This window comes from Triturus cristatus, chromosome 11 (assembly GCF_964204655.1).
Source record: "Triturus cristatus chromosome 11, aTriCri1.1, whole genome shotgun sequence".
In the NCBI taxonomy this organism is placed as follows: Eukaryota; Metazoa; Chordata; class Amphibia; order Caudata; family Salamandridae; genus Triturus; species Triturus cristatus.
Window position 1 is genome coordinate 789,049,262 of NC_140594.1, and position 16,872 is coordinate 789,066,133.

At 49.0% G+C, this 16,872-nt stretch overlaps 1 protein-coding gene across 4 annotated transcripts in view; it reads right to left on the reverse strand.

Moving 5' to 3' along the window:
• SPHKAP (SPHK1 interactor, AKAP domain containing) overlaps positions 1–16,872 on the reverse strand; it is a 1,519,974-nt gene that overhangs the window by 118,143 nt on the left and 1,384,959 nt on the right. For all 4 annotated transcript variants that reach the window (XM_085634508.1, XM_085634507.1, XM_085634509.1 and 1 more), the window contains one exon: positions 11,616–11,668. In XM_085634508.1, coding sequence (XP_085490634.1) covers positions 11,616–11,668 — 53 coding nt within the window. The remainder of the gene's footprint in view (positions 1–11,615; positions 11,669–16,872) is intronic.

Consider the following 16,872-nt stretch of genomic DNA (forward strand, 5'->3'; position numbering starts at 1 on the left):
GACACTTGGTGGGTAGGGGAACGGTGCAACCCCTCCAGGCGAAGATCGAGGCCATCATGGCCTGGGAACCTCCCAAGACACAGACTGAGGTCCGAGCATTTTTGGGCCTCACGGGATACTATCGCCGCTTCGTGAAGGGGTACGGTACCATCGTAGCCCCTCTCACGGAGCTCACGTCCAAGAAACAACCTCGACGGGTAGTCTGGACGGAGGCTTGTCAGCAAGCCTTTGAGAGATTGAAGAAAGCCATGTGCGAGGCCCCGGTCTTAAGGGCCCCAGACTTTTCCAAGGAGTTCATTGTCCAGACAGATGCATCAGAACATGGCATTGGGGCAGTGTTATCGCAACTCAACGAAGAGGGTCTGGATCAATCCGTGGTCTTCCTATCCAGGAGACTACTTCCCAGGGAACAGAAGTGGAGTGCAATAGAGCGTGAAGCCTTTGCAGTGGTATGGGCTCTGAAGAAGTTGCGGCCATACCTGTTTGGCTCGCACTTCCTAGTTCAGACCGACCACCGACCCCTTCGTTGGCTGATGCAAATGAAGGGGGAGAATCCCAAGTTGTTGAGGTGGTCTATTTCCCTACAGGGGATGGACTTTCAGGTGGAACATCGGCCTGGAGTGGACCACGCCAATGCAGACGGTCTCTCAAGGTATTTCCGCCTTAGTGATGAGAACTCCCAAGGGGTTGGGTAGCTCTCCCCACTTTCAGCTGGGGGGGACGCGTGTTAGACCTGTCAGCCCTTTGGGTGGTCCCTCCTCATCATTATTTATTTTGTCCCACTTTTGCCTCAAACCCTGTGTGAATTTTTCCTTTTTGGGAACCACCAGACTTTTTCGTGTTGCTACAGATTCAGGGAACCATTTTAGCTACCCCTGAAACTTCTGTCTGAGGGCCTGGAGCACAAAATGGTGGCCACCTGTGACATCACCAGCATCCACTGGAACCTACCAGCACCTTCCAGAACATTCCAGGAGCTTCCAGAACCCTGTGACCGTTGGAGGCGGTTTAGAATGTTGGGAGGATAAGAGAGGCAGTTGGCAGTTGGAGCTGGCAGTTGGCACCTGACTGGTGAAGAGAGAGGAGCACAACAGTGAAGGAGGAAGGAGTGAAGCAGCAGGGGTGGAAACTTGTGCCTGGAGTGGGGTCCATAAACCCACCCTTGATACTTGTCCCTACTGATGGATCCCAGCCTATAGCCCTGTGTGGGAAGAAGACAGAAAAACTCATCCTAAGGACCTGAACAGCAGGAACAGGCCTTAGAAGCAGAAAGCAGCAAGATCCTGACCTGAGAACTGGTTTCCCTGGAGTCCGGCGTCGAGTAGCCTGAAGACCTGGAGCCCGAGGTGGAGAAGCGGCGCTGACTGAAGTAGCAGACGTCGTACCCGGAGCCGCCTGAGGTCGTGAGAGGGCGCCGACGGAGGTCGTGAGGAATACCAGAGGTCGAGGAGGAAGTGAACCGAGGTCGAGCGAGCGGCGTCATCGGAGGAGTGAAGTCCGCCCTCCGGAGTCGTCGGAGACCGAGGTAGAGGAGCACCGGAGGTCGGGAGTGAGGATCGCACTCCGGAGTCGCCCGGAGCCTGTGAGGAGGAGCACCGGAGGTCGGGGGTGAGGATCGCACCCCGGAGTCGCCGGAAGTCGACATCGAGGCCAGGCCGGCCGACGTCATCGGAGCCGAGAGCGCCATCGGACCGGAGCCGCCCGAAGTCGACATCGTGAAGAGACTGCCCGACGCCGTCGAATCGGAGGTCGAGATCGAACCGAGGCCGCCGACATCGGACCGGAACCGCCTTCCGGCGTCGACAAAGAACTGACATTGTGCCGAGGCCGCCGAGACCGAACCGGAACCGCCTCACGGCGTCGACACGACTCCAGCGGCGTCGGAACATCAGAAAAAGGGCAGTAAGTGGAGTAGAGGGCGCCTAAGGCCCTGTGGAGACCTGGGAGACTGCTCTAAGGGGCTAGGGAGGTGCTGAAACCCACCTGACTGTGCCTGGGGTGAACTGGGACTAACCTAGAGAGGTTGTGTGGAGAAGGAAAGCCAGGGCATTGGTATTCCCCCCTTTGATCTACCTCAGTTTAGGCCTCAGCCTTGTCCCAGCCAGGGAGTAGCCTCCCCCCTCAAGCCTTCCACAACCCTACAAGCTGTGCCTGGGCCAAATCAGCCCTTGAGAAGTGAAGTGTCATCTGATTATATGAGGGTTGCTGTATACTTTTAATTATTTATTGGGGATACTGTATTTATTGAATTTTTATCTATTTATTGCTGCACTATATTTATAGGTCCACAGGACTTGTTGGTGTACAATATTTATTGATACAGTATTTATTGCCTCAAAGTATTTAATTGTCTGTATATATTGCACTTGTATTTATGCCCTGTTATTTATGATCACCCCTATTTATTTCATCAAACAGCCAATATTTATTTGACCTGCACTAATTGAAACTTGTATATTGTGATTGACCTATTTATTTTTCCAATCAGCAACTAAGAGAAAAAGATAAAGAAAGAATATTTTCATAATTTTTACGGTGTAGAGTCGTTTTTGGAACGGATGCACGCATGGTTATTGTATGGGTATATTGTATGCTTAGCACTGCGCCTGTTTCCTGACCACTCGAGCCAAGCTACCACTGTGTGTTGGGAAGGTCCCCCCACCACCCTGCGGAGTGGGAGTGGGGCTGTTTCCAACATAAATTGGTGTTCAGCGGTGGGATAGAGCTGTGCCTACATATACTCAACAATAACTGTGGGTAGTCCATAGGCCTACACCGGGAGTTTTCTCGCAGCGGCCTTCCAAATTGTGGGTTTTTATTTTTTCCAAATTTACTCTGGTGGTGGGAGGAGGTATTACTAAAGGTACCCCCCTGCATTGTTACTGCACAAAACCTGTCCTCTAACCTGAGTGGGCAAGATGGAGTTTGTACTGGAAGATTTAGAAACGTACACTGTGGCCCAACTCAGGGAGTTTTGCCAGCGGGAGGGGGTGTACTGTCCCCCAGGAGCAAAGAAGGGTGCACTCCAAACCAGCTTAAGGGCTTGGGGGGAGGCACGCCGAGAAAGCAAGGCTGAGGAGGAAGACAGGGATGGAGAGCCTAACCCCGAGGGGGCTGAGATGTACCAACCTGAGGTGGGGAACCTGTCAGCAGGGCCCAGGACACTTTCTAGGAAGGGCAGCACTGTCTCTAGTGGGGGCTTATCCAGCGTGGAGTTAGCAGATCGGAGAGAGAAAAGACAGCTCACATGGGATTTAGCAAAGCTGGAGAAGGAGAAGGAGGAACAGAGGTTGGCTCATGAGACGGAGAAAGAGAGGATGGCTCATGAGATAAGACTGAAAGAGATAGAGCTTCAGATCCTAAGAATAGGGGCACAACCTGTTCCTAATGGTGGCAGCCAAAACCAAGAAATCACCAGGGAATCCAAACCCTACCTGCCAAAGGACATAGTAGCTAGCTATGGGGCGGGTGACGACATCGCCAAGTGGCTAGCAGCCTATGAGGTCTCGTTGAGGGCCCATGGGGTTCCGGTGAAGTATTGGGGAGGGGGATTGTATAAGTACATGCCTCCAGCTGGTAGGGATGCTTTATTGGCCCTCGAAGAGGATGAGCAGACCCACTACCCCACCATGAAACTGGCGCTCATCAGAAAGTTTGGACTAACACCTGAAAAGTACAGACAGAAGTTCAGGGGTAGTCACAAGCTGGGCACACAGAATTGGGTGGACTTCCTGGACTATGCAAAGAAGGCACTGGAAGGTTGGATTCAGGGCAGTGAAGTAAGGAACTACGAGGAGCTGTTTGACCTAGTACTGAAGGAACACCTACTCGAGAAATGTTTCCCTGAACTGCGGCAACACCTGGTGGATAGCAAGCTGACCAGCCCCCGGAAGCTTGCTGAGGAGGCGGACATTTGGGCTAGTACCCGGGTGTCCACAAGGGGGACTGGAGGGGATACTCAAAAGGCCGGACAGGGCGCCCCCCAGAAGAAAGAAGGAGGGGAAAAGAAAAAGGAGTTCTCCAAAGGCCCCCAAAATAACTTCCAAGGGAAGGGAACAGGATTCACCTCTAAGGCTAACCCACCCAGAAACCCTAATCCTGGCCAGAGTCAGCAGCCAAGGGTTGTCCATTGCTATGAGTGCGGTGGCGTTGGACACTATAAAGGAGATCCGAAGTGTCAGAAACGATCACCCCCTCCCACTGGAGGAAAACCCCCCGGAGTAGCTAGTGTAGTGCTCGGGGAGGAGATGCCCTTAACTAAGGGAAGGGAGTGGGCGGGTGTCACTTTAGTGTCCCTGGGAGAACGGGAGATGGTTCCTAAGATCCAGGTGCCCGCAAATACCGCAAAGTATGGGCAGTGGATCACCATCAACGGCCAAAGAGGGGAGGCTCTGAGAGACACAGGAGCCAGTATGACTATGGTGCGTAGCCAACTGGTGTCTCCAGAGCAGGTAATTCCCGATGTACTCCACCCAGCCGCGATGGCTGACGGCAGAACAGGTCACTATCCAGTGGCCGAGGTTCCCTTTGAATGGGGGGGGGTTGCAGGTTCACTTCGAGTTGCCGTAAGCCCTGCCGTGCCAGTCGATTGTCTGCTGGGCAATGACATGGAGCACAACGCTTGGAAGGAGGTGGAATACCGGACTCACACCGAGATGCTGGGTACACCTGACTGGGCCTGTGTTAGCACAAGGTCCGAGACTACCCGAAGAGGGAGTTCATTCCGGCTGGAGCCTGGAACAAAGGCCCAGCCAGCTGCCAGTCAAGGGAAGAACCGAGGACAGGAGGAGCCTGCCTCGGCGTCTCCACCCCGTAGGACGGATAGGCCACCGGAGGTGGTGGACCAGGAGTCTGCGGAGGGGGACGTCACCAACCTGGAGGACCTACCCATCCCGGCCGAGTGGCACGTGGAGGGAGGCCCGTCCAGGGAGGAATTCTGCCAGGGCCAGAGGGAGTGCCCTACCCTTGAGGGGCTGAGGCGACAGGCCGAAGCCCAGGCAGCAGGGAACGTTGAAGGGAACTACAGTGTTTACTGGGAGGATGGCCTCCTCTACAGTGAACCCAAGGCACCCCTACATGGATCGTCACGAGCCTTGGTAGTTCCTCAACGTTATCGAGCCTTCCTTTTAGAGTTGGCTCACGAGATACCATTGGCAGGACACCTGGGGCAAGACAAGACCTTCGCCCGTCTTGTCCCACACTTTTATTGGCCTCAGATGAAAGTGTCGTCCGATACCTACTGCCGGACATGTGTGTCTTGCCAAGCCAGTGGGAAAACAGGGGTGAAGCTGAAAGCTCCCCTGGAACCACTCCCTGTCGTTAGCACCCCCTTTGAAAGGGTGGGCATCGACATTGTGGGTCCGTTAGATCCACCAACATCAGCTGGTCACAGGTTTATCCTGGTCCTGGTGGATCATGCCACACGGTACCCCGAGGCAATACCTCTGAGGACCATAACAGCACCTGTTGTGGCTAGGGCCCTGATGGGAATCTTTACCCGAGTGGGTTTTCCCAAGGAAGTTGTGTCCGACAGGGGGACCAACTTCATGTCAGCGTATATGCGGGCAATGTGGAAGGAGTGTGGAGTGACCTACCGGTTCACCACTCCTTACCACCCCCAGACCAATGGTCTGGTGGAGAGGTTTAACAAAACCTTGAAAGGCATGATCAGAAGTCTGCCTGAAAGCCTGCGGAGGAAATGGGACGTCCTCCTACCCTGTTTACTTTTTTCTTACAGGGAAGTGCCACAGAAGGGAGTGGGCTTCAGCCCCTTCGAGCTTCTGTATGGGCACCCTGTACGTGGACCTCTTAACCTGGTGAGAGACGGATGGGAAAGAACTCCCAGAAAGCTCCCCCAGGATGTGGTGAGCTACATGCTGGCCTTCCGGAGCCAAATGGCTAAGTTGTGGAAGCAAGCTTCTGACAACTTGGAAGCCAGCCAAGCAGTAATGAAGGCGTGGTATGACCACAACGCTCACCCGGTGGAGTTGGAGCCTGGCCAGAAGGTGTGGGTGATCGAACCAGGAGAGCTTAGTGCCCTCCAGGATCGCTGGTCAGGACCCTTTGAGGTGTTGGAGAAGAAGGGAAAGGCTACCTACTTGGTGGACCTGAAGACCCCTCGTCAGCCCCTGCGGGTGCTGCATGCCAACCGCCTCAAACCCCACCACGAGAGGCCCGAAGTCATCTTGATGATGGTGACTGACGGAGGAGAGGACGTGGAAAGCGAGCCTCTCCCTGATCTGTTTGCGTCTCAAGAAAAGGATGGGTCGGTGGAGGGAGTGATTCTCTCCCCATCTCTAACTCCTGAACAGCAGGAGGACTGTCGCCAGGTCCTGGGGCAGTACTCTTCGTTGTTCTCCCTTGTCCCGGGTAGGACTCACCTGTGCGTCCATGACGTGGACACAGGAGACAGCCCACCTGTGAAGTCCAAGATCTACCGGATGTCAGACAAGGTGAAGGCCAGCATTCATAGTGAAGTCACTAAGATGCTGGAGCTAGGAGTGATTGAACCTTCTAGCAGCCCCTGGTCCAGTCCGGTGGTGTTAGTACCGAAAGCTGCACCACCGGGTGCCCAACCAGAACTGAGGTTCTGTGTGGACTACCGGGGACTGAATTCAGTGACAAAAACTGATGCTCATCCGATCCCTAGGGCGGATGAATTGATTGACCGGCTGGGAGCTGCCCAATATCTAAGTACCTTTGACCTTACTTCGGGGTACTGGCAGATCTCTTTGACTGATGGAGCAAGGGAAAGGTCAGCCTTCTCCACGCCCAATGGCCACTACCAGTTCTGTGTGATGCCCTTTGGGCTCAAGAACGCACCTGCCACGTTTCAGCGCCTGGTAAACCAGATCCTCACCGGAATGGAGAGTTTCTCTGCTGCTTATCTGGATGACATAGCCGTCTTCAGTAACAGCTGGGAGGATCACTTGCGTCACCTGCAAGCTGTTCTCCAGGCCCTGAGACAAGCTGGATTGACGATCAAGGCCAGCAAGTGCCAGATCGGGCAGGGGTCGGTAGTGTACCTTGGACACTTGGTGGGTAGGGGAACGGTGCAACCCCTCCAGGCGAAGATCGAGGCCATCATGGCCTGGGAACCTCCCAAGACACAGACTGAGGTCCGAGCATTTTTGGGCCTCACAGGATACTATCGCCGCTTCGTGAAGGGGTACGGTACCATCGTAGCCCCTCTCACGGAGCTCACGTCCAAGAAACAACCTCGACGGGTAGTCTGGACGGAGGCTTGTCAGCAAGCCTTTGAGAGATTGAAGAAAGCCATGTGCGAGGCCCCGGTCTTAAGGGCCCCAGACTTTTCCAAGGAGTTCATTGTCCAGACAGATGCATCAGAACATGGCATTGGGGCAGTGTTATCGCAACTCAACGAAGAGGGTCTGGATCAATCCGTGGTCTTCCTATCCAGGAGACTACTTCCCAGGGAACAGAAGTGGAGTGCAATAGAGCGTGAAGCCTTTGCAGTGGTATGGGCTCTGAAGAAGTTGCGGCCATACCTGTTTGGCTCGCACTTCCTAGTTCAGACCGACCACCGACCCCTTCGTTGGCTGATGCAAATGAAGGGGGAGAATCCCAAGTTGTTGAGGTGGTCTATTTCCCTACAGGGGATGGACTTTCAGGTGGAACATCGGCCTGGAGTGGACCACGCCAATGCAGACGGTCTCTCAAGGTATTTCCGCCTTAGTGATGAGAACTCCCAAGGGGTTGGGTAGCTCTCCCCACTTTCAGCTGGGGGGGACGCGTGTTAGACCTGTCAGCCCTTTGGGTGGTCCCTCCTCATCATTATTTATTTTGTCCCACTTTTGCCTCAAACCCTGTGTGAATTTTTCCTTTTTGGGAACCACCAGACTTTTTCGTGTTGCTACAGATTCAGGGAACCATTTTAGCTACCCCTGAAACTTCTGTCTGAGGGCCTGGAGCACAAAATGGTGGCCACCTGTGACATCACCAGCATCCACTGGAACCTACCAGCACCTTCCAGAACATTCCAGGAGCTTCCAGAACCCTGTGACCGTTGGAGGCGGTTTAGAATGTTGGGAGGATAAGAGAGGCAGTTGGCAGTTGGAGCTGGCAGTTGGCACCTGACTGGTGAAGAGAGAGGAGCACAACAGTGAAGGAGGAAGGAGTGAAGCAGCAGGGGTGGAAACTTGTGCCTGGAGTGGGGTCCATAAACCCACCCTTGATACTTGTCCCTACTGATGGATCCCAGCCTATAGCCCTGTGTGGGAAGAAGACAGAAAAACTCATCCTAAGGACCTGAACAGCAGGAACAGGCCTTAGAAGCAGAAAGCAGCAAGATCCTGACCTGAGAACTGGTTTCCCTGGAGTCCGGCGTCGAGTAGCCTGAAGACCTGGAGCCCGAGGTGGAGAAGCGGCGCTGACTGAAGTAGCAGACGTCGTACCCGGAGCCGCCTGAGGTCGTGAGAGGGCGCCGACGGAGGTCGTGAGGAATACCAGAGGTCGAGGAGGAAGTGAACCGAGGTCGAGCGAGCGGCGTCATCGGAGGAGTGAAGTCCGCCCTCCGGAGTCGTCGGAGACCGAGGTAGAGGAGCACCGGAGGTCGGGAGTGAGGATCGCACTCCGGAGTCGCCCGGAGCCTGTGAGGAGGAGCACCGGAGGTCGGGGGTGAGGATCGCACCCCGGAGTCGCCGGAAGTCGACATCGAGGCCAGGCCGGCCGACGTCATCGGAGCCGAGAGCGCCATCGGACCGGAGCCGCCCGAAGTCGACATCGTGAAGAGACTGCCCGACGCCGTCGAATCGGAGGTCGAGATCGAACCGAGGCCGCCGACATCGGACCGGAACCGCCTTCCGGCGTCGACAAAGAACTGACATTGTGCCGAGGCCGCCGAGACCGAACCGGAACCGCCTCACGGCGTCGACACGACTCCAGCGGCGTCGGAACATCAGAAAAAGGGCAGTAAGTGGAGTAGAGGGCGCCTAAGGCCCTGTGGAGACCTGGGAGACTGCTCTAAGGGGCTAGGGAGGTGCTGAAACCCACCTGACTGTGCCTGGGGTGAACTGGGACTAACCTAGAGAGGTTGTGTGGAGAAGGAAAGCCAGGGCATTGGTATTCCCCCCTTTGATCTACCTCAGTTTAGGCCTCAGCCTTGTCCCAGCCAGGGAGTAGCCTCCCCCCTCAAGCCTTCCACAACCCTACAAGCTGTGCCTGGGCCAAATCAGCCCTTGAGAAGTGAAGTGTCATCTGATTATATGAGGGTTGCTGTATACTTTTAATTATTTATTGGGGATACTGTATTTATTGAATTTTTATCTATTTATTGCTGCACTATATTTATAGGTCCACAGGACTTGTTGGTGTACAATATTTATTGATACAGTATTTATTGCCTCAAAGTATTTAATTGTCTGTATATATTGGACTTGTATTTATGCCCTGTTATTTATGATCACCCCTATTTATTTCATCAAACAGCCAATATTTATTTGACCTGCACTAATTGAAACTTGTATATTGTGATTGACCTATTTATTTTTCCAATCAGCAACTAAGAGAAAAAGATAAAGAAAGAATATTTTCATAATTTTTACGGTGTAGAGTCGTTTTTGGAACGGATGCACGCATGGTTATTGTATGGGTATATTGTATGCTTAGCACTGCGCCTGTTTCCTGACCACTTGAGCCAAGCTACCACTGTGTGTTGGGAAGGTCCCCCCACCACCCTGCGGAGTGGGAGTGGGGCTGTTTCCAACACAGACAGAATACTCAGTCACAAATGTGGTGGATGGGTCGATATCTTGCCCGCCATATTACTAGTCTCATGGTCTATAATGCACTTGTATCATAGCAAAGGACATCCATCCTCTAGAATTTTAAGGAGCTCTCTAGTAACAATGTCCATTTTAGCCACTCTCTCAAGAGTGTTTTTGCCTACTCAAATGACTTTCTGTAACCCAGCCCAATCTTGAATAAACTAACTGAATTGTCATAAAAGCATTATTGAACAAACTGAGGGATTTACTCAAGAGCCCTCGTTGGGGTTATGTTCCAGTTGAATTCAATGGAAAATGGAAATCTTTGAATCCTATCTCCCATTCGCCGCAAAGCTGTGGACATTACAGCAGCACGTGCTCTGAGTGGGAGATCCTACTCCTCACAGAGCCATTGCTAGTTCATTGCGGTCTTTACCACAAACGATCTATGGTTAAGGGTACCATAATTAAACTGTTAATTGACAGAGGGAACCTTGCTTTCGGAGGTAATTACAAGATTTGCTTTCTCCATTATCCTCTTTATGTCCTTGCCATTGACTCAATTCAAGAAGGAAATGTGCTGATAATTCTTAGCCCCTGTCGAGGTGTCGAGCAGTCCAATCTTGAGTTAAATAGTTGTTTTTGAAGAATAGATTCCTCTCGAGCTATGTCCCCTCAGGTCTTCTCTATTGAAATCTTCTGCTCCTTTGTCAGTAAAAGTTGAGAGGTGGTTGGTTACAATATTGGGGGTCTGCATAGGGACGTAGCTGAGGTACTCTGGGGCCAGACTTACTAACATTTAGCTCAACGCAACACAATGCAGCAAGTACTTGCTGAACTGCATTAGCTCTAGAGAGCAGGACTGCACCATATTTACTAAGATGTGGTGCATTACTTCACTCTCTGCGCTGGCACACTGAGCGCTGCCTGGCATTAACACAGGTACCCTTGCGCCAAGGTGCAAGGGTGCGAAGGGACACCTTCCCGTACAAAAATACTCCTCAGAGGCATTGTACTCTTTCTATGTGTGCTGCAGAATGCAGCAACATAGACAGAGGACATAATACAGTGAAATAAGCATATTTCTCCTTATTACCCCTCTGTTGGGACGGCGTACCATTTTTATACATTTCCAGGTTTACTGTTCTTAATAAATAGGGAATGTGTCAAAATCAATTGGTGGATGCATGGGAACGCCCACACTCCACCCATGGAACACCTTCCCAGTGCAGAGTGACACAGAGTTACTCTAGATTTACTAAGCCATGCACAGCCACACAAGGTGGCTTTAGGTGGCTTAGTAAATCTGACTTAAGGGATTGCATCGTCTTGTGTGACCCAAGGGCAATGCAGGCCCCTAGTAAATAAGGCCTATGGTGTTTAGAAAGTTGTCTATGTTTTTCCACAGTCCTGCCTGTTTTCATTTCAATGCAAAATAGGTTTTATTTTGTACACTAACTAGGGTCTTTCTCTTTTAACTATTTTCCTTCAGATACTGTTTCCAACATAGAATCAAGATGCCTTTTTTGGTCTACGCGCACCCTACAAATGTATTCATGCACATATTATCCATGTTAGTAGGATAAAGGGACGAGTCAAACAAGGGTATGGTAAGTCTATTGACCAGACATTGCACCCTGATGTCCTCTGCATATAGCGTGCCCAATTAGGTATTTTGTTTAATGGAGCATAATATTTTCATATAGAGCCTGCAAATCAAATTTTGCACACCATTTTCGCAATCTTATCTAGCATGATTTCCACAAGAACAATTTGAGAAAAATTCAAATTCAGCATCAGTTTTCCATGGTGTAACCATTAAGCAGCTGTAATTCTGTTTACAATTCCATCTTTCGAGCACACTCACAAACTCTGCCTTCAAACACTTACCATCTGGGTTTACTAGCTGAGTCTTGATGCACGTCTTTTCTTCTGATAAAGCACTTAAAAAAAGGATACACCGGCAAAGCACAATTAGTATATGGAAGTGCACGTTGCAAGACAATGAGAAGAAAAATCGTTAATGAATTGTGTCATTTCGTGCAACACATTACATCTACCTACATCAGTTCAACGTGCATAAGAACTTCAGAAAAAAGAACAACAAGGGTGAGACATTGGTGGTGACACTAAAGCTGAAGAACGTGCAAGGTCCATGGGTGAGAGTGATTGTTATTTGAAGGGTGAATTTGTGTGTGAGAACGGACGAATGAATGGTGGGAAGGAGGAATGTGTGTGTCAGAGTAGATAGATGGTTTTTGGGTGGCAATTGTACTTTTAGGGTTTAAGGTGGGTATGGGTGTTGGGGAGGCAAGGGGATTTTTAGGGTATAGGGTAAGTTTGGGTTTTTGGGTGACAAGGGTATTCTTAAGGTTTAGGGTGGGTTTGGAGTTTTTGGCGGTAAGGGCATTTCTAGGGTTTAGGGTGGGTTTGGGGTTTTGGATGGCACAGGAAGTTTTAGGGTTTAGTGTGGGCTTGGGGTTTTGGGTGGCAAGGGAATCTTTAGGGTTTTAGGTGGTAAGCTAATTTTTAGGGTCTAAGGTGGGTTTGGGTTTTTGGGTGGTAACAGATGTTTTAGGGTGGGTTTGGTGTTTTGGGTGGTAAGGGAACCTTTTAGGGCGGGTTTGGGGTTGTGGGTGGCAAGGACATTTTTAGGGTTTAGGGAGGGTTTGGGTTCTTGGGTGGTAAGGGAATTTTTAGGGTTTAGTTTGAGATTGGGATTTTGAGTGGTAAGGGAATCTTTAGGGTGTTTTCTGTGTCTCTTGCTTTGCTCTTGTCTTCGCTTCCCATCTCCCATGTTTATCCCCACCTTTCCCTGAGACTTCAGGTTTTCTGCTGCACCACTTTGTACCTTATGTTACGAAAAACATTTTTTATTTGTGTGCAAAAAACCTCCATGATAATAAAAAGCAAACTATTATATTGAAAAATGAGTCCTAGCAAATATTGCACTGCAGTTACATACTTCTTTTTATGTTACTTGCAGTACACAATTCTTGTTTTACTGGTGTTGCTTTTAAAATAGAAAGAAACAGTGGGGCTTATTTACAAGGGGTTATCTACAATAAAAACGTCAATTTTTTTTTACATTCTGGTGGCGCTATCCCCTTCGCCTTATTTACAAGGCAGCATTAAACCACTTAACATGGCCGCCTTGTAAATAATGCCCTTATTCACGCAGCACTTAGTGTGAACGGGGCGGGCAATCAGTTTTGCAGTAGGCCTTCTACTGCAGCACCCATTGCTTTTTTATGCTGCCCCGTTTAGAAGGCTGGCGTAAATATGGGGCAGTGCCAAAATAATAACGGGGGAAACCTGGTCTTAAACTGGTGCTACAAGGAGAAATGATTAATTTTTCCTTATTTTTGCTGTTTCTGTGTGTGCTGCATTCTGCACATACACAATCATTAAATAATGAAGATTTGCAACTTCTATATCTGCTGCATTCTGCAGCATACACAGAAGTTATAAATCGCCATTAGTGATTTTTTATGTGCAGGAACGGACACCTTCCTGCACATAAACAATCAGTCCCTGCAACGCAGGCACCCTTTTACTAAAGACAGTCAGCTCCCGACTTCAGAGAGGAGCTAAAAACGCTTCGCAAACGATGTAAGATATTGGAAAGGGATTGGAGGCATCACCTTTCCAGTGATAAAGCACTTGATAAGCAGACCCTGGACATTTACTATCGCGTAACTAAGAAGGCTCAGCCTGACTTCTTTTCAGGTCAGATTGACAAGCCCCAAAACAAGTCCGGAGAAATTTTTCAAATTATAAAAAAGTTCACGCACCCAGAAGCTTTGCTTCAGCCTTTACCTCCTTCTCTCAGGTCATGTACACAATTGTCTGATTTCTTCGATACAAAAATTCAGCCCATTGTAGATGCATTACATATTATGGACTCAGCTCGCCCGAAGACTAGTAACTTCATGACACTGCAGGCAGAAGTGATGCCCCCCTGTAGACAAATGTTACAGGAATTTGCCTCAATTTGACTTTAGGAATACACTCAGGACTTGAGGACCTGTAAATGTGGGTCTCCTGACAATCCTTGTCCCCCACATATTTTTGCCGCCAATTGTATGGCTATCAATATGGTTCTTACCCAGCTCTTAAATCACTCTATTAGTTTGGCTACAGTGCCAAGTGGCTGGAAGCAGGTGAAGTTGATTCCTTTATTAAAGAAACCCACAGCAGACACGACCAATTTGGCGAATTTTCACCCTATATCCCTGCTGCCATCTTTTAAATTAATTCAGGAGAAATTGTTAAATAAACAACTTTCTGCTTGAATGGAATGCTCTTCTCCATCTTACCCAATCGGGCTTCTGTCCAGCCATTAGTATGGAGACCACACTGCTAGAAGTCTCGGATACAATAAGGCTAGTGGTGGATGAGGAGACACGGGTAGCTCTGGTCCTCCTTGATCTATCTGCCTTTGATACGACCCCACATGAGATACTTTTGCTATAAGTCCTATATTATGTAATGTGCACATGACCCCTTTGGCTACCCTAATTGAATCTTTTGGAGTACAGACTATATCTTATGCAGACTATGTATCTTATGCAGACGATACGCAGTTGCTGTTCACTCTCGATATCAATTCTCCAAATGCACTGCGTAACTTCCAGGCCTGTCTGTCTTCTGTATTTCGGTGGATGCACAGCAGTGGCCTCCAGTGTAATACCAATAAGACAGAAATTCTTCTTTGGGAGCCCCCGCTTAGTTGGGATAGCAACATTTGGCCTTAGAAGGTTCCCACGTCTCCCTCCCACAACAGTAGGGTGCAACCTTGGGGTTACATTTGTCACAATGGCTTCCTTTGTCCCTTTCATAGTAGTGGTGGTAGGCACTTGTTTTGGCCTGTTGAAAATGCTGAAAAAAATTCTCTACCATTTCCCTTGCCACAGCAGAAGACAGTGATCAGGCCTCGATTACATCAAGGCTGGATTATGCTAATTCTCTATACTGGGTCCTTCCTGCTTATCTCCTGAAGAGATTACAGCTAGTGCAGAATGCTGCAGCCAGGTTCCTATCACGCCTTCACAGGAGAGCCCATATCCAACCAGGCTTAAAAGAACTTCAGTAGTTGCCTAGAAAAGAACGGGTTCGATTTAAATGTCTAGTCCTGGCACACAGAGCTTTCTACCTTAATGGCCCTCAGCATTTGTCCCATAGAGTCATTTCCTACCAACCAGTACGTGCTCTGCATTCCTCCAACACCTTGCTGGTTGCTACTCCTCATTTTAGACAAAAAATGAGGGGCAGTAGTTCCTTTTCTCATCTAGCCACCAGGCAGTGGAATGCCCTTCTAGTTCAGCTTCGTGCCTCTAGAGACATTGTGACTTTCAAGAGACTCCTTAAGACCTGGCTCTTTAATTTGGCTTTCTAGTCTCACTTTTATTTAGGGATCAGATTTGCTTTATAGTGCCGGGTCACTCTTTGGAGTAGCTGAAGTACTTTATAAAGCTTAAAGATAGATATTTCTATGTACCCAAAAAATTATTTCCGAACTTTGAATGCGTATTCTGTTTTGTTGTTCTTTTTTTAAGTATAACTTTATATCATCAGTAAAACATTTGATCTTACATACACCATAGAACATTTTGAATCTGCATCATTTAAAAAAAAAAAAAATTGTTATTGTTTTTTCATGTATAACAAAACATTATTTCAGTGAATCAAAAGCATTAGGAGCATTTGCAAGACTAACGTTCAAGCATCCTCTATACAAAATTGAGCAGCATACTTCATCTGTAAGAGGAAGAGGGGAAAAACAATGAATCAAACAAGCATTTGCAATGCAATCGGTCTCGCCTTTGGGACCTTATAAGTATTTAGCCATGCAGCACATTATACTGGGGAGTGCAACATCTACTGTTATTTAACATGGAATTCTTCCCAAAGTTGGGTGTTGCCTAAAGCAACATATGTAAGGGGAGAATGAAGAATGGAAAAAGGTATTTTTTGTTTCACCTGTTCAAAATGTTGAGGGTCACCGGTGATGGAATGTATCAGATAGGGCAAGCTGTGAGTGTGCATGAGAGAGCTTTAGCGAGTGTGTGTCTGTGAGGGTGAAACTGTGTGAGAGAAGGGAGGGGTGTCTGAAAGCATGTGCAAGCGAAATGTGTGTGTTAGTATAAATTGGGTGCATGCGTTTGATAGAATATGTGGGCATGAGAATGTGTTTGATAGAGAAGTTAAGAATCATTATATTTATGTCCCTTTAAAAGGCCAGTTTGCTCTAACAGAGGCCTGAAGGTTTCTGAAATGTGGCAGCCCGTTTTTCGGATATTCCACACCTATGGCTAGCAGCCCCCACTATAAATCTAGGAGACCCTAAATAAATCCTCTATGAATTTTCCGATATAAAGTTGGCACGTTATTGGAAGAGATCGATTGCAGTGGCACAGGAGGGGGCCAAGGACTCAGTTTTAAAGAAATTGAATTCTTTGAAGAACAAGATCGCGAAATCAGGCGAATGGCGCAGCGCCAGACTGCAATTAACAGACTCTGAGGCCGGAAGTCCAGATTTCATTAAATAAAGGTGGCTGTGAGATAAATGGACCGTCCGGAGAGCGCGGATGAATGCAGTACACAGATACGTAAAGGACACTATGGGTACAGGGCAGGCCGAACACCCCCCCACAGGATGTGCACATTCATAACAGTACCATGACACCCCCGCCCCAATATACCTCCAAAGCCCTGAAGCCACTGCGTTTAATAACTGCTAACCCATATGAAGTTGAGACACTTGGCATTTTAGCTGATGTCAGCAGAGGGCTTCTGCTGCCTCAAAAAGCGCCTTCCTTATTGATACGCACTTACCCTGACTTCTAGTGCGAAAGTTATTCAGCACCCACGCTAATGTGCTGGATAGCTAAATACTTACACTGGGATATAGCGCAAAAGTGCCAGACATAATCACACTCATCTGCAAGCACGCATACAACATATAAAAGCATTTTAACCTACTTCAGCGGCCAGATAGGGCCATATTCCAGCTAACTGTACTCAATGTTTTTTATTACACTAATAGTTAATAATAACATATTATTCAGTACTAGTGTAATAAAAGAAAAATCTGTCTGAAAACAAGGAAAGTTGTGCCGCAACCAACCTCCATAAGGCCCAGCTG